The sequence below is a fragment of the Bidens hawaiensis genome, unplaced genomic scaffold (genome assembly GCF_021521415.1).
Source record: "Bidens hawaiensis isolate Kalapana, Puna unplaced genomic scaffold, B.hawaiensis_p1.1 tig00022752_1, whole genome shotgun sequence".
Lineage (NCBI taxonomy): Eukaryota > Viridiplantae > Streptophyta > Magnoliopsida > Asterales > Asteraceae > Bidens > Bidens hawaiensis.
The window spans coordinates 1-18,434 of NW_027493557.1; the positions used below are offsets into that span (position 1 = coordinate 1).

General features: G+C 37.7%; 2 protein-coding genes and 2 pseudogenes across 2 annotated transcripts; 3 read left to right on the top strand and 1 right to left on the bottom strand.

Moving 5' to 3' along the window:
• The first annotated feature begins 1,423 nt into the window (after positions 1–1,423).
• On the top strand, positions 1,424–2,932 carry LOC143566190 (large ribosomal subunit protein eL22z-like; annotated as a pseudogene).
• Positions 2,933–4,890: 1,958 nt separating this feature from the next.
• Positions 4,891–6,806, top strand: LOC143566191 (mediator of RNA polymerase II transcription subunit 28 pseudogene; annotated as a pseudogene).
• Positions 6,807–8,509: 1,703 nt separating this feature from the next.
• LOC143566239 (uncharacterized) lies at positions 8,510–13,134 on the top strand. The gene is made up of 15 exons (XM_077052989.1): positions 8,510–8,884; positions 8,967–9,239; positions 9,319–9,369; positions 9,400–9,494; positions 9,570–9,702; positions 9,773–9,901; positions 9,959–10,149; positions 10,221–10,287; positions 10,438–10,571; positions 10,641–10,707; positions 11,645–11,707; positions 11,779–12,005; positions 12,065–12,287; positions 12,354–12,554; positions 12,639–13,134. The coding sequence occupies exons 1-15, from the start codon at positions 8,510–8,512 to the stop codon at positions 12,912–12,914; spliced, it is 2,505 nt and encodes an 834-aa protein (XP_076909104.1). The 3' UTR covers positions 12,915–13,134.
• Positions 13,135–13,416: 282 nt separating this feature from the next.
• Positions 13,417–16,671, bottom strand: LOC143566220 (uncharacterized protein At1g51745-like). Its single transcript, XM_077052970.1, has 3 exons — positions 16,214–16,671; positions 15,302–16,123; positions 13,417–14,619 (listed from the first exon to the last, which is right to left on the bottom strand). Exons 1-3 carry the CDS (start codon positions 16,411–16,413, stop codon positions 13,743–13,745), a joined length of 1,899 nt encoding a protein of 632 aa, XP_076909085.1. The 5' UTR covers positions 16,414–16,671; the 3' UTR covers positions 13,417–13,742.
• Positions 16,672–18,434: the final 1,763 nt, after the last annotated feature.

The following is an 18,434-nucleotide window of genomic DNA, read 5'->3' on the forward strand; positions in this document are numbered from 1 at the left end:
GGTTACCCAAAGAGGACCCCTCTGTCCCTTTCTGAGGGGTAAGTTCACGGTGCTGCTCGTTTTGTAGGTGGAAGAATTCATACTCCGGAGAACCATCGGTGAAATAGCATACTCATACCCGAGGAAAGTTAATCGTCTACCAGTGAGCCGATCCACGTTTCTTCATTATACATACTGTGTTTTTCTTTTTCAAACTTTTTAGCATGTGTGTTATTACTTGTCATTCAACATTAGATAATAGTTGATAATGAAGCTTTGACCAACAACTTCTAAGCCATAAGATATTTTTACTTCCCATTCCAATTTTATTAAGGTGGTAAGGTGATTATTGTTTAACCACTCTGTATATTGTGTAACATTTATAGCCATTAAAAAAATGCTGGTTTTTACTTTTCACAGTAATAGTCAAAAGGGTTAATTATAAAGTAGTCCTTTAGGTTTAATTGAATTTTACTTTTAGTACATTTTCTTCTTATGGTATCGAATTCAATCTCTGTTGTGCTCATTATTTAATGTTAATAAAAGTTATGTGTATTTAGCCTTTTTAGTTTCTGTAAGCACTCCAGATTAGAAATTATGGTATCGAATTTAAACTTTGTTGTGCTTATTCTTTACATATTTGCATCCCTACCCATATTTTGTGATTATTTTTCAATTGATTTACAACAACAATCAATCAATCTCAGAAGCTAGTTTTCATTATATCTTACAACAGAACAAAAACATATATCATCATCCACCAACTCTTCGTGGTCTGACAATTGACACTCTGCTTGACATAACAAGTTTAAGGCGAAGAAGAACATTATATTGTCTATCTTTGATTGATGCTTCAATAACAATCATACACTCATTTCGCGCGTATACATTTTTTTAACTATAGAAGAGTATTTAGTATGTTTATCGTTTTAACACATCATTAAATTGATAAGAATGTACTATATATTTTTTATTTAGTGGTCGTTGGAGATTCATATTACTTAAAACAAACGATTACAATATAGTGGCAAGTAACCAGGCAACAAGCTGTATCACAACCCCTCCTATTTTGGACGGCAAAACCGATTTTAATAAAAATTAAGCTTTTAGTCTTAGAGCCCGATAAATCGTTGAGCCCTGTTAAGAAGCTCCAAAGCATCCGGTGCTAGAAATCTAAATGTATCAAAAGCAAAAAGGATAATGACGTGATGTATTGATTAGTTTGTTGTGAATAGTAATGTGCCAATAGTCGACTAAAGGTGCACAGAATACCTGTACCCAACCCGTGGGTACGACCTGGTATTGAGTTTCTCACCAGATTTGTACCCGGAACCGGACCCGACGCAGGTTCTATCTTTACCCACCGAACAATAATAACAATAATAATAACAATAAACCTAATTTAAAACCCTAACTCAACTACCTTCTTCATCGCATTATTCTCCAATAGCAGCTTGCCGTCATCAAAATCCAGCACGTAAGAACTGAACTAATAATAACATTATTATCAATTGGTATTCTGCTTACATTAAGCTAGTGTTGTGTTTCAGGATCAAGATGAGTGGAGCTAAGGGTGGTGGAAAGAAGAAGCAGCAATCGACGTTCGTGATCGACTGCTGTTGAGGACAAGATCATGGAGATTGCTTGTTTCTTCAGGAGAGAATCAAAGTCGGCGGGTAATCTCGGCGACTCCGTCACCATTTCCCGTGAGAAGACGCCGACAGCAACTTCTCCAAAAGGTAATAATTAATATCATTATTATATGTAATTATATTCTATTGCTGATGATTATCTGTCTAGTTAAGTTATAGATTGTAACTTAAGTTAGTGATGTAACATTGTTTTCGACTAATAGATTTAGCTCTGGTATATTACATTATGTCACTAGCAAGTTTTTAGTTCAATTGTGGTATATATAACATCAAAGTTGTTACTTGTTAGTATTTGACATTTGAGTTTTTTTTAAAGCTTGAACTTGGTTCATGTGTTATTTTGTTAATTCATTTATTAACATTTTGTAATTATTTTTATATATTTAGAGAAACATTAAGCGAGTCTAAGTTTGAGTAGAGCTTGTGTGCACTGTGCAATATCATTAACGAGTCAAAGTTTTGGCTCGAGCTTGATTGCTTGGTGTGAATTTAATACGTACAAGTCTAAAAGAGCTAAAGTTTGAAAATACTCAAGGCTTGTTGAGTCTTAACATGTCTAAACAACTTTCCCATTCAAAGATCGAGTTTGGGCTCGATAGGGTTCGGCTTGGTTTGAGCTTTTTTTCAATCCTGTTTTGAGCTGCTTTTTCATTTAGTTTTGAGCAGATTGCGAACAGCTTGTCTGCACCTCTAAACATAGACAAAAACTTGGTGTTTATATAAAGTTGGAATTAGAAACTGTTACTCAATGGTTTGAAAATTGTGCTTTACAACTTGTGTTCTATCAATTTTATTTACTTTTTAAATGGGCAGTTGAGTGATATGTTAATCGTGTATATGATAGAAATTGAGCCACCACTGACCAAAGTGCATAAAAGTAGAATTCGAATGAAAAGGTGCAGGCTTCGTGTATTTAACTCTGTTGATCATTAGTGTTTCATTATCCAATTTGTAAAAACACACTTGAAACATTTTAGGTGATGGTTTGTGTTTTTTTTTCAGCTATCTGAAGTACTTAACAAAGAAGTACTTGAAGAAACACAATGTGAGGGATTGGCTTCGGGTGATTGCTTCCAACAAAGAATGCAATGTGAACGAGCTACGTTACTTCAACATTGCTGAGGACGAGGGTGAAGAGGAAGACTGAGCGGAAAGTCAACATTGTTTTATGTTTGTTTGTTTGTTTTTACCTGGATTGGCTTTTAAAGTATGTTATCAGATTTCTTTTTATATGAAGTGTATTGTGGTAGAATTTTGAGTTCACTTCCATGGCAAATGCATCTTTTCACTAATTTTGTGCTGCTTTGAATTTCTTGATCATAAAGTATTATTCTTTGGGAAATTTATTTACCAGTATAATCGTGTAGGAATATGAGTTTTCGTAAGTAATTGATGCGAGTCTTGGAAACAACTCAACAATAATGGTAGAATAGATGGTAGTTTAGAATTTTACCCCTCCAAAACAATCATTTAATCAAATTTCCTTTCAACTTTTTCAAATTTTGATCAGAAGCTACACCAATACTGCATTGGCACTCGAGTTTGTGATATAAAAGAGATAATTTAACTGTTTAAAATGATTAATGATATGCATTAACAAGTTAATATTTCACAATCACCAACCATAAGGTCTTACATTAGTGGTAAGTCTAGCTTGGATCGTAAGCTCCTCCAATATCCTCCAATGTTTCTCGTGTAAATGGGTGTGAATGTCTTACGAGAGCTTATGCACGGCTCGTTTCAATCTCTTTTTCTAAGACTTGAGCTTGACTCGTTTCAAGCTCTTTCTTTAAAATTTGAGCTTGGCTCATGCTTTAGTTTTTCAAGTTTGGGCTTGATCGCTTATTATATATTAATTAATTTATATATGTTTTTAATAATTTTTTTTATATATTTTGAATAAAATCTATAACAAGCCTAAGCCCGGCTCGACTTCGTACAGTACCATAAACGTGCTAAAGCTCGGCTCGAGCTCGGTTGTACACTATAAAATTAATTCATAAAAGTTCAAAAGATGACAAACTTACAAAATACTCAAGGCTTGTTTAGGTTGAACGAGCCCAAATGAGCTTTCCATACAAGGCTCGAGGTCGATAACCAAACGAGCTTTATTTTAATTATTCAGGCTTGAAAAAGTTTGGCTTGTTTCAAGCTTTTTATCAATCCGAGCTCAAGTAAGGGGGTGTTTGGCCTAGCTTTTTAGCTTTTTTTTTTTTTAATAAAACAAGCTTCATTTGGCGTTTGGTTTAGCTTTTTTAGCTTAGGCTTATAAGCTTATATAAGCTAATTTGTAGAAGCTTATTTAATGATGGTTTTTTTAGCTTATTTGAAAAAGCTTATTTGTTTAAGGGGGTAAATTACTCATTTGCCTATGGTGATGGATTAATAATATTGAAGTAACTTATTACTATAACAAATTAAAAATGATGTATTTAACAACTTATTAAGATGTATAATCAACTTATAGAATATAAGCTAATCAAAACACTTAAAAAAAACTTATCAAATAATATAAAATAAGCTATAAGCTTCAAAAAAATATAATCATAAATACATAAATATAAAATAGGTCAACCACCCCCTAACTCTGATACCCACACTACACGACATGATAACCAATGTTGCATCTCTCCGAAATATTAGATTTAATATATTTTTATATTTTAATATTATATACCTTTTAATCTTATCCATCCATAATCCTTATAACCTAATTAAGACGCATTCACTTACAAAACATTCACTTTCTTTCACACGCATCAAGACTCTTACCCTACCTTCCACTCTCCCTTCACCGTCACCACCTCCGTCCGCCGCCGCACTGTCTGTCATCGTCACCACTCACCACCTCCGGTTGTATCCACCTTCTCTTCCGTCTGCTCCAAATCACCACGGTTCCACCTTGATAAGCCGATAAGTATGTTAGATTGTATGATTTATATGTTAGATTGGAAAACTCTCAGAATTGATCTTTTCTGGTTAAGTCTGCATTTTAAGCTTAGCAATTTTGTACTCGGTTAACTGGCAGATAGCAGTTTCTAAACAATAACGATAAACAAATCCTCAGGCCTAAACATGATTGAACTTATAGATAAACTTCAGAACTATGAACAATTAATCACATTATTAGTAGACCAGTTTATTACTTGTTCTGAAACATCTTCAAACTCAGAATTTAATTAGCATAATGAATCATCCATTGTGTTGTTAGATCCAACACAGCCTCAAGCTTCATATGTAATTCTCAACAGAATTACATATGCATTCGCCTCAACCGCCACCCAAGGATGATATGATTGGTTATGTTATGGCCTTGGAGGCTGCTTTACTCCCGTGTCTTCCCGCAAGAGAGCTTCAAGCTATCGATCGATCTCCCCACCCGTCACATCAAAGTGAGCAACTTTGGTATTATAACTTGTTATCAGATGATCAAATTAGCTGCAAAATAGTCATTTAAAAAAATAGTATAATTACTTGCTTGAAGCGTTATTGAGTATAGCTGTTAGCTGCGATATATTGATGTGTTATACTTAATTAATTATATGAACATTTGTCTTTGTCAGTTGATGTGGAGAGGCATGCTAGAGATTTCATGGAGGCTGCTAAAAAACTCCAACTTTACTTTATCAGTTTGCAGCGTGAGGATCAGTTAACCAAAGAAGAAATCTTGCAAAAGGTAATTAACATTCGGATGATAATCATGATTTCTGCTTTTACTTTTAATAAAGTGGACTTTAAATGGTTAGTCTATTTTGGTAGTTATACTCGGTGACCTCCTAAGCTGGTAGTTTTTGTTGGAATAATCTTGGTTTGTTCATACGTGAGTCAAGTGAAACGGGTCAGACTATTGGAAGTTAATCATAATTAGTCCATATGCTTAATTTATTTTAGTTACTTTTTTAATGACAGTTTATTTTAGTATGACAAACAAGTTTAAGGTTAATTAGTTTCGTAATCTGAGTCATAGTATGTTTAGGAAGTTGTTTGATATAAAAAGATGGATAGGATCCATGTAAGTTTCGTGCAAGTTTATTCATAATAGAAAATAATCATGAATAAACTTGGTTTATTCATAATAGAAAATAAGTTGGTTGTGGCTCAATGGTAGAGCACTCACTTTACAAGTGAGAGGTAGGGGGATCAAACCTCACTACCACCAACTTATATGGGAGATATGAGGGATGACCCTGGCTTGCCAGGGTTCAAGTCCTGATCTCACCCGGTTTTACCGGCTCCTTGTTGTCGTGCCGTTTGGCGGGCGTGGGGGTCGGGTTTTATCCGGTGAATCCTTCAACAGGTGGACCGCTAGGGGCTTTGTCTGTCCGGACTAGTGGCCGGCTCGGGCTACCTTTAGCCAATGGGGGCCGCGTACGGGGTACCCGGCGTTACTTAGTTGGCCGTTCAAAAAAAAAAGAAAATAATCATTATCGTGGTTTGATCAGTTTACTTTATTTATATTGGTTAAACCGTTAAAGTTTGTTTATTTAGTCATCTTGTTAGGAGATGTTAGTAAAGGGTTTTATTTGGATTTATTTATTTGTTTTATGTTTATCTAACGGGTCAAGATGATCATAGATTAGTTTGGGTTATCTTTTAGTTAGGAAGTTGAGTATAATTAGGATTAGATTTTGGGTCTATTTGATGGGTCGTGGTTTTGACAGCATGTAAGTTTTTAGTTTCTATTAATTAAAAAAAGTCGACCTTGTTTGATCAAAGTAACACGCATTCATCTTTATGTTCTTGTTCTTCAATTTGCTGGTGTACTTTGTCGATTTTGATTATCTGATTATCACTACATTACCAAATGAAACCGTGATTGAGTATCAAAATGCAACAAGCAATTTGATTATTCAAAGACGACAAACTTATGGCTTTTGGCTTATATGTGCTAAATAAGCTGTTATTGAGAAAGCTTTTTAAGGTTTCTATGAGTTTGTAATTCTGAAAATTAATGTTTGCAGGGCATTGCGATGATGGAAGAAGAACTGAAGACGAAGACGGATCTCATCAAGAAACAGGAAAGATTGATCCAGGGGTGGAGAAAAGAGTTAAAAGACCAATTACGGAAACATAATGATGAGCTGGAGAGAGTTTAAAACCTTTAAATGTACGATCAAACAACATTCTATTGTTCAGTTTATAGTTTCTGTAGTTTAGTTTTCACTTGCAAACACTTTTTTTTCATGAAGAATTTCCAAATGTTTGTTTGGTTTTACCTTGCAAGTAGGCCGTGGGTGTCCACACAATCGCTGTTGCGGATGCTCTAATCAATTAATTAGTTTCTATTTAAAGTGTTGATTTAGTTTGTCTTTCAATTTGTATCAATTTATAAAAGTTTATTTAGGCTATGTTTCTTTGTGACAAATAAAATGCTGGATGTGAAACAATATCACACTTCCAAAATATTTATTTTTAAGTTATAATAGCAATATATTTGAAAATGATCAGAATAATATTCACCTTTTACCAATCATCTAGTAAATGACAGATTGACATAAACTATGTTGGTGTTAGTTAGAGTTTGAAGGTAGGTTGTGTTGGTAAAACAGTAAAGGTATTGTATTGTTGGTAAATATATATAAATAAAACAAGTTCTAGCATATGTTATTCTATGTAGAAAATCACCAGAAACAAAATGAGATGTAGAGAAAGAAACAAAAAGAGTTGTGATTCTAGCATATATCAAACTTTGATATCTAACATAACCATGCATCACAACCAAAAATAATACACAAATAACATAACCTTTCACTCCAATACAAAACACATTAAAAGAAAGGTAATGTTAAGTAAAATGTGTGTTACAAATCACATTTAGCAAATGTTCATCACAGTAAAGTCCACTTTCATATATCAATCAGGATTCAAACAACATATTGGTAAGTGACATAACGATCAGCAGTCTCACTCGGCCGAATAATTTTCACGACCTGTCCACGTTTTAGCCCATAATATCTAGCAACTGGGTCACTCACTTGAATTCGAGGTAGCTGAAAACAAAACATTATAAACACAATCACTTAGAAATCAAGTCCAAAAATATAAAGAAAAAAATTATAAACAGACATGTGTTTCTTTAACTGTGTATCTCTCGAGTAACGTTTTCTTCTCTTCGTTTGTAAGAACCTGATGCTCGGGAGCAAGATTAATATTTATTCCCTGACGCCACCCTGGTGCCCGTTCGAATTTTGCCAGTATTGACAAAGGGTTATGTTCACCGAGCCGAAGAAAAAACTGAGTGTGGGTCGAACCACTGAATCGGATCAGAAATTCGGTTTTGGAGACATCCATACAATATTTTATACACATACGAAAGAATCGGATCAATAATTATGCCATGACGCCACCCCGCGGCCTGTTCGAAATTTTGCATGTATTGCCAAAGGGGTATGTTCACCGAGCCGAAGAAAAAACCGAGTATGGGTCGAACCACTGAATCGGATCAGAAATTCTGTCTTGGAGACTTCCAATCAATATTTTATACACATACGAAATAATCGGATCAATATTTATTCCTTGATGCCACCCCGGGGCGCGTTCGAAATTTTGTCAGTATTGCCAAAGGGGTATATTCACCAATCCGGAGAAAAACTGAGTATGGGTCGAATCACTGAATCGGATCGAAAATTCGGTATTGAAGACTTCCATACAATATTTTATAAATATGCAAAAGAATAAACATAGGAAAGAATAAGGTGTTTGGGTAAGCTTCTCTCAAATTAGAGTGTTTCACATATGGCTTTAATTTTTTTAGAAAGCAAATAAGTAAAATAAACAGAGTAAGTGAATTGAGATGGGCGTAGGATCCACCTAGACCACAAACACAAACACAAACGAATACAAATCCGATTATTGTATTGAGTTGGTTTCTGATAACGATGATGCTGTTGGGTCGCAGAACCTCACTCCTTTCTTCTTCTTCTTCTTCTTCTTCTTCTTGTTCTTCGGTGTATGTTCCAAGTCGTAAGAAGAAGAAGAAGAAGAAGAATGCTTTGATCCTTCGGTGTATGCTGGACTTCACCTCCGGAAATGTAAATGTAATTGCTGCTGCTGCTGCTGCTGGGTCCCACGGGGCAGTCACCTCGGCGATTACTCAAGTCGCTGTCACCGCCGTTGAAATTGCATCCGGAGCCTGTCTATCCACCAGGGTTGACTGTTTATGGCCTAAACTAGTTGATCAACAACCACCACCTGCTTCTTTAATACTCGATGGGGTCGATGTTACTGGATACCCTATCTTTAATGACCCACAGGTTGGTTAGTTTGCTTTTATTCATTAATAATAATCATCTTGTTTGTTTGTTTGTTTCTAAAATCTTCTGCCAAGGCTTGCAGGTGCTCAAGGCAATTGCATTTGCCAGGGAAGCTCATCGCGGTCAGCTTCGCAAGACAGGAGACCCCTATTTAACCCACTGTATCAACACAGCTAAAATCTTAGCTGCCTTGGTTCCTTCGTCTGGGAAAAAGGCGATTGATACAGTCGTCTCGGGCCTACTACATGATGTTGTTGATGATACATCGCAAACCCTGCATACCATACACACAGAGTTTGGTCAAGATATAGCAAAACTCGTTGCCGGTGTCTCCAGGCTCAGTTATATCAATCAGGTTTATATTTATTTATTTATTTATTGCTGCTGTTTACTTTTCATACTACTACTGGTACTCACATGTCAAGTGGTTACAGTTGCTACGAAGACACCGCAGGATACATGTCAAGAATCAGGGCTATGAAGAGGTAGGTTCAATTACTACTAACTCATTGCAGGCAAATAATTTGAGAGTGATGCTCCTGGGCATGGTGGATGATCCACGCGTCGTGCTCATCAAGCTTGCGGATCGTCTACACAACATGAGAACCATGTATGACGACTTGTTAGTTGTTACTTACTCTCTGTTTCTGTTTCATTATTCAATGATTTATTATCCTGCCTGCAGTTACGCTCTACCCTCGCCCAAGGCCAAAGCTGTAGCACAGGAGACTTTGATTATCTGGTGTTCTCTTGCTTCCAGATTGGGCCTTTGGGCTTTAAAAGCGGAACTTGAAGACCTCTGCTTTGCTGTTCTTCAGGTCAGTAATAATCTTGTTTTACCTGTCACTCTCACTCTTGTCTATTCATACCAAGTGTAACTGTGTGCAGCCTCATATCTTCCGCCAGATGAGATCTGACCTGGCCTCCATGTGGACACCCAAGAGACGGCCATCTTCCAAAAGCAGTGAGCCAAACTTAGCAACTTCTGAGCCTGATGATGTCGAAGTCAGCATGAAGGTAATTAAATAACAAGACCATGAGATCTGGAATGTTATTAATATGACATTGGTGCAGGATCTTTTGCAAGCCGTTGTTCCATTTGACCTTCTGCTTGATCGAAGAAAACGAATTAAATATACTCAAGATCTTGGGTCATGCACAGAGGCCCAAACAAAAGCAAAAGTTGTGAGGGATGCTGGAATTGCACTAGCATCTCTAGTTGTTTGTGAGGAAGAACTGGAGCGCGAGTTGTTTATTTCAACCTCGTAAGATCATGTGAGATAGATCTTCAGCCTTCACTCACATTATCCCAGCCTTGACTTTCTTACATTTGCAGCTACGTTCCTGGAATGGAAGTCACCTTATCTAGCCGCCTTAAAAGTTTATACAGCATCTACAGTAAGGTACTACATATATCATGTTCTTTTTCTTTGGCTTATTACTCATACCAGGTACCATCAAGTATGTGGAATATAATCATAATCAAGGCTTCACTTTATGTAATATGTTCAACAAACATACATGAGATAACAACCTAGTTTTTCTTCGCACAGATGAATCGTAAAGATGTCAGTATTGATAAAGTATATGATGCACGTGCACTAAGAGTAATCGTTGGTGATAAAAGTGGAACTTTGCATGGACAAGCTGTTCAGTGTTGTTACAGTCTTCTAAATATCGTACACAGGTTAATACCAATTAGCATGCCTAAATATATATCTGCTAGTCTGGTTCACCTTTCCTTGGATTTCTGCAGGCTTTGGACACCAATTGATGGGGAGTTTGATGATTACATTGTCAATCCAAAACCAAGTGGATATCAGGTTAAATTTTCTTTTTCACTATATTAGTTTTGTGCCTCACTTTTTTTAAATGTCTTACCCTCCTATCTTTGTAGTATTATAGATCAAAGCATAGTTTCTTTTCTGACTGTAATATTTTCTTAATTTAGTTATTCATCTTTTGATTTACCATGATAAACATATATTTGAGCTTGTTTATGTTATGGCGTTGATGTTTCTGCACTAGTAATATAACTATCATATCTAGAATGTAGCCAAATTTGATATTATACTCACTATAAGAGCCCCTTTGTAATATACATTTTTTCTTCCTCGGAGGGAATTTGCTACTAAATCCTAGCTGCCACTAAAAGACGCTTCTCACCAACAACGATTATACATGACCTGCGCTTTTAAACCCTGGTTGTTGGAAACCCTAGCTGCCACTAACAAGCTGCTGGAATTCGTAGTGCTCTCATTAACTACCACCAAACCCTAGCAGAAACAATCTGCTCCCCTAAACCTTAGGCTTAATACAATCACTCACAATAGTTACTAGGAGCCCTAACAACGGGTCATCGCTGATAACCTAGCTACAACTCGCCATATAGGTACCACCAACGAGTTCGCACTCAAGCGGCAAACCAAAACCAACCTCTTAGTCGGCACAAACCAACCAAAAACAAGATTGTTCCAGCTAAAATCACCACAGCCGCCACCAACTGACGTATCTTGCAAGAAAATATTTAAAAAATAAAATTTAAAAATCTCTTTACTTTCCAAGCTACGTTCCCCGTCTTAGCTTGTGGGGGAATATTAGACTGACTATATATATATCATAGCTAGAAGATATCCAAGAGTGATGCTATATATACTATGTATATAGAGCCCCAATTATACACAACACAAAATATACAATTACTCTTCCTGGTTTAAGTACGTATTTGTCAAATTCTGACTCTTGATCTCATAATGTCAGTCTCTGCACACCGCAGTGCATGGTCCAGAAAACTCACCCATGGAAATCCAAATAAGAACACAGGTATACATGATCAACATTAAGTGAATGGACCAATAGTAGTTGATGTAAATGAATGCTTTTTGTCATTTCAGAGCATGCATGAGTATGCTGAGCATGGAGTTGCTGCACATTGGCTTTATAAAGAAGCTGGTAATAGCAAGAGCAGCGTAATAGGTTCAGAAATAGCATCATCCTCATATCTCTCGAATGATGTGGAAGATAAAAGTTCACATGTGTTTAAAAAATACAGTTCCCTGAAAGTAGGACATCCAGTCCTCAGAATTGAAGGAAGTCATTTGCTTGCTGCAGTTATTGTTAGGTATCTTATTTTGTTTTAGCATCTATGTTTTACATGAGTGATGAATATTGGGAATTCAGAGTGGATGAGGATGCAAGACATCTGCTTGTGGCTGCTAGCTTTGCGCTCCCTGCTTCGGAAGCGGTTGCTAACAGAAGGTCTTCTTCTCAAAGAAAACGATGGGAAGCTTATGCAAGATTGTACAAAAAGGTATCAGATGAATGGTGGTGTGAACCAGGGCATGGGGATTGGTGTACCTGCTTGGAGAAGTATACACTCTGTCGAGATGGTATATACCATAAGGTAGGTGGTATATGCCGTTTGTGTCTTGCTTTCCCCTTTTTACTAACACCGTTACTTGGTTTGCAGCAAGATCAATTTCAGCGCCTGCTGCCAACATTCATTCAGATAATTGAATTATCAGAATCAGAGGAAACTGAATATTGGAATGTTGTGTCTGCTGTTTCTGAGGGAAAGCAGCTTGATTCTGATTTGAACTCAACTTCAAGCTCAAGTTCTAGCTCTGGTTGGTCTAACTTTACCCCCATGGAAGCTGGTATCAACAACAAGGTAATGTTATGTTATGTTGACTATATTATCTCTAGTCGCAAACGACAAGCGTGTTAAAAAGGTCGATAATGATATTATATTTAGGTGCTCCTGTTGAGGACAATGCTCCAATGGGAGGAACAATTGCGATCCGAGGCAGGTTTCCAACAATCAAAGCTTGCTGATGTGAATGAATTTGGGGAGATAGCAGTTGTGTTCTGGCCAGATGGTGAGATAGTGAGGTTAAGAAGCGGGAGCACTGCTGCAGATGCTGCTACCAGGGTTGGACTCGAAGGCAAACTGGTTTCTGTAAATGGCCAGATTGTGTTGCCTAACACGCAGCTTAATGATGGCGATGTTATTCAAGTCAGAGTTAGGTAAATTATGTCTTGTGCTTGGAATATAATGATTTTTTGTATATATGTGGGATCGTTGATTTTGTCCATGTACATAATGATGAATCGTCTTTGCTGCCCATGGAAGCAAGTTTAATTTCAGTTATCCCCTTCCTTGTGTAAAAACTCCATTTCAAGTTTCATTCCATGGTATATATGATATGATGTTTACAACTTCCTAGACTCATTTGATTTGAGCAAGAAACCTCACATTCATGTTGATTTTTAGGTAAACGGTTAATGGTGTTTATAAATGTGAAAGTGACCCATTGTTGAGGTCTGTTGGTTAATTATGTGGTTTTAGAATGCTTTAAATAGGACGAAATGGATTGTTGAAAATACAAAAATTTGATTTTGAACTCAACTTGGTTTTTTCCTTCTCAAATATGTGCATCTGTTAAAAGTCAAAACACCAAAGCAAGCAGCAGTTGCATATTTGTTATGCATCTCAAGAGGAGAAGAAAAGTGGGTTAATAAATAATTATGTTCATCAACCAGAAAATCCTATGCGATCACCAATAACAGATTAACGATAGAGACTGCAAATAAGTTGAAGTTGGAGGTAGTTTCAGTGACATGAATGAAATGAAATGAAATGAAATGAAATACAATGTACAAATGACAGTCATCTACTGTAGAGTCTACACTGCATATTGTGTTTACAGATTTCCTTTCTTTCCGAAACATGTAATTTAGACAAACATTGAATGCTGGAAACCAGAACAAACAAGCAAGCTTAAGTTTATAATCAATTATTTATGGCATACAATTTACAAGTAGCTACTGCCTCCCTCCCTCCTCTTCCTAATAAGTCTTATTGATGGCGCGCAACCAACTCCTCATGTAACCTACTGAACACTAACTTGACAGGGATGCAAGCAACTGCTGTGGGCAGTGACTCCGGCTTCATCACCCCTTCATTCTCATAACACACCAAATCCATCATCTGCTGCTGCGGAGTCCCACTCCCACCTATAGAAGAGAGAGTTCTTATTTTCTGATTGCAAGATGAAGTCCTTTGATGCAGCTTTTTCTTTGATTTACGATTCCCTTTGCCGTCTTCATCTACTAGATACTCATACTGATCTTCCTCCAAAGTTGATGAATGGGGTGGTCGGGGAACACGACACTTGGCGGTCCTCCTGGCGGTCCTCCAGGGCTGAAGTGTTGCACCCGCACCTAATGATTCATCATCACCGGCAGAGAGTAGGATGAAATCAGATGAGGCGTCTTCCAGGGTCTCAACCGGGATAGGGTGGCCTACAATTGCCTTGTCATTCAGCTTGCTCATGAGGGAAATCATGGGCACATGTTCTCTCTGATAACCTGATTGAACCCCTACATCAACATCAATCAACATGGACTTGATCCTCCCAGTACCAAATTGAATTTGACGGGGGCTGCTGCTGACATATACAGAAGGATCATCCCAGTATCCTCCTTTCAAACAATGCTCTGGCTCAGGGTCCGGGTCCTCCCAATTGATCTCCTCTTTCGCCCATGCTCCTGAAGTCATCAGACCCTTGCGGCTATTTCTTTTCCCTTTCAGTTGCCATTTGGAGACGGTCTGCAGGTGCAGGGAATCCCCACTGTCTTCAGGAAGTTCCGAGTCATCATCACTCATGCTCTCATGCTCTACAGATCTTCCAAATGATTTTGGTATAAACTCAATGTCTTCTTCACCTTCATCAAACCACAAATACAGATTCAAAATGTCAAAACACAACAAGCAACAAGACATCCTAATACAGAATTCATTCCAATTTCCCTTGCCACCATGCTAGACATCCAAGTCTTTGTGTGTTGTGTTTTTTTTTTATATTACGATTTAACTAAAAAAAACTGGACCACATTAACTCTCGCCTACGTTACAGGGTGCACCTTGGTTCAGGCACAGGCAAGAGGAGGCGAGGCGCTTCAGTCACAAAAATGGGCTGAACCGTCGTTAGCTTTCTTGCAATCTTGCCTGGACCATCTCACATCAGAAAAAAAATCTTTTTGATAAGAAAATAATATTAGGTTTTTTAGTGCACTTGTAAAATAGTATTAAAATTGTTAAATTCTATGCATATTTTATATAATTGTCTCTTTCTATTATTGTGCTGTTCTTTTCTAAGAGTGGGCGCTTTTTTACACCTGCGGGCACCTTCCGCCTTTAACTACCTAGCTAAAATAGTACATACTACATGTACAGTTGCTTTTTTGCTTGATCAAAAGTCTGTTATTTGTAGCTTTCATTGACTTATTCTGGAACATAATGTCCAGTAACTTAATCAGAATGGAAGCCAAAAAATATCCTCGACCTTGCAAATGTAATTGGTAAAGGTGAAGACATTATCTAGGAAGCAGCAGGCATGTAAAGAAAAAGAACCTGAAAGTGCAGCCGAGGCATCATATGTGTCTGACATCAGAGATTCAGTGCCAGAAGAGTCGGTTTCAGTGTCTTCATTAGAACCAGTGGTGTTGTTCTCTTCACTCAACCCAACAGGGCTTTTGGTTTCCACCTGGTCAGGGATAGTTTGTGTATAGTCATAGTTGTCACCTGAAGCCATGCCACCTGGATCATTGTCAACCATTGTTGCAGTGTCTCTCTGATCATCTCCTGAATGAAGAAAGGCATCACCACCCTGTAACAGCTGCTGCTGCAGAAGGAGCGGTAATTTAGCACTGCTCTTGAGTACCTGAACAAGAGGGCGGCGCCTATCACGCTTCTTATTATTCAATGTTTCTTCGTTCCCCTCTTGTAGTAACCTTTTCCTTTTCTCCAGCAAACTGACTCCATGATAATCATCATCATGATCATCATCAGCAGATGCAGCAGCATGCTTATGGAAACCATTTGAATCAGCAGCAACCAAGGATGAAAGTTTGTACTTGGGACCACCCATGCCAAGTTCTTGCAAACCTCTCACTCTAGGACGTACTTGCAAAGTTTTGTTATCGAGTTGAGCAGGCACAGCACCGTTTGTGTTGTTGTTTTCGTCATCCATAGTGTCTGGTAACTTGCCGTATTTCTTTTGGAGCAGTTGTTTCTCGAGGTCGAGAGCATGCAGGATAGCATCTTCCCTGCGTGCATACTTCTCTCTTTTCTTTGGAGGCATTCCCTGTGACGCTTCAGCTCTCTCGATGCAGTCATCAAACTCACCGCAGCGAAAGGGTTTGACTCGCTTGGACTTCTCCAGGTTGTACCAATCTCTGGTCAGAATAATAATAACAATAATAATAATAAGTTAATTAATGAAAGCATATTAATAATAATATTAAGGAGGTAAATGATAGACTTACACACTGGCATCTTCCCTGCCTAGAAGCTTGACAGGTGTTCCAGATCGAGGAGACATGAGATGAGAAGCAGAGAGCTCTTCGGACCCTAGAATCTTACCCGGCCACCACGACCCGTTCCGCCTCCGAACCCAAACGATGGTACCGACACCACAATCAACCATGCCGCCACCGCCGCCTCCTTCTGCGTCAGAGCTCTCCATCTAATAATATTATTATTCTAAACCTAAACCCGACTGACTGACAGACTCTATCTAATCTAATCTACCAAGTTCAACCTCCAAACAATAAGAATGTAGGTTTTAGGGTTAGGGCTTCCATTCAAAATAGGGAGAATTTGGGATCGGCAAGAATGAGGGTTCAATTATTAGGATGATAAATTAGGGTTAGGGCTTGCATGCGTCAGGGAGGCTCGCCGGTGTTTGTTGACTCACTCGACTCGCTGGTCTGGTCTGGTTTGGTGATTTTTCACTCGACTCACTCACTCGACCAGCGGACATTCTTGTGTTCGGATGGGCGGGGGAAGCGTGCTTGTGTGGACCTTACTGGGGTGTCCCCTCTTGTCGGGCTTAGGGACACCGGGTTTGTTGCTAGGCATGTCGTGCTAAAGGCAGAAGCAGGAAAAATTGTTAAGCACGAGAAGACGTGTGGAGAATCAACACGCCTTCATTCCTTTTGCTTTTGACACATTTGGGTCTCTTGCCCCCGATGCTGTTGCGTTTCTAAAAAGAGTTCAGCGGGTCGTGCACAGTAACTCATCGACGCCGAAGAACGATAACTTTGTTTTCAGTAGGATCGGTTTTGTCATTCAAAAGGGGTGGCAACGCAGCTTGTTGCCCGCTTACATGCCTTTTTATTGTAATTGAAACTATTTTTAATATAATTTACTTTATGTCAAAAAAAAATTTAATTTAATTTAATACAGAGAAACAAAGAAAGAAAGAGAGGCGCTCGCTCTACTGCTTACTATCTGTCTGTCAATACACAATAATAATCCTAATCTTCCTTCACGCCCAGACCATCAATATCACACGACACGTTTTCACTAGAGGTGAAATAAAAAAACAAACCCGAAATAAAAACCCGAAACCGGTTTTCTTAATAATTAGGTTTTTAATACCCGAACTCGTACCCGATCCTACCCGTAGGGTACGCATAGGGTATGCATTTCGATAGTAAACCCGAACTGAACCTGATTTGTACCCGGTATTACCTGAAAACCCAAACCAGTTCCATACCCGAAACCGGGTTTTTCCAATACCCGAAACCGGGTATTTCAAATACCCGATGTATACCCGAAAAATACCTTAAAAATACCCGAAAAATATCTTTAAAAGCAACCTTTTAAAAAATTCAATCTATACCCGAAAAAACCCGAAAATAGGGTATTCAAATACCCGGTTTAGAATACCGGTTTCATACCCGACCCGACCCGACCCCAATGCATACGGTTATGATATTTAGAGACAATACCCGAACCCGAACCCCACCCCCACTTGGTATTACCAATACCCGATAATACCTGAACCCAGTTCCATACCCGAACCCGGGTATTGAAAAAACCCAAATTGTGCACCTCTAGTTTTTACCATCCATCTTATTATACTTTCACAATAATAATAAATCCTACAATCACTTTATAAATAAATAAAAATTATATTATATTGCTTTGTAAAACTAAAAAAATAATAAGTTTATCTCTGTTATGATTTAACAAGAATTAACACAAGATTAGTGCTAAAACTTGAGAACTTCAGAAAATTTAGCAAAGAGAAATTAGTGAAATGTGTCAGTTATGAATGTATATGTATGAGGTGCATTTTCTCCTTTACGTTGAGCTAGTATTTATACTACAAAAGATAATTTTTTTCTCTAGACAAGATTAACTATTTGATGAACATATAGTATGGTACATTATCAATAAGTTTGACAAAGAGCTCATCCACTTGCTTAGGAAATCTAGATAGGTAAATCTTGATCCTAAAATAGATATTCATAACAATCTCGTACTTTGATTTTTGTACTTTGATTTTTTGTATTTGGTGTGCGTGATCATTTTTCTTTCTAGTGATTTTCATGAAGTGCTATGTTATGTGCCAAACTATTAGTCTCATCCACTTAGCCATGACTCGTTCAACATGCACTTGGATTACTCTGATTGAGATATTAGTCATTTCGTTTAATTGTTAGTTTTTTTTAAATAGGGGGTAATTAGTGGCCTTAG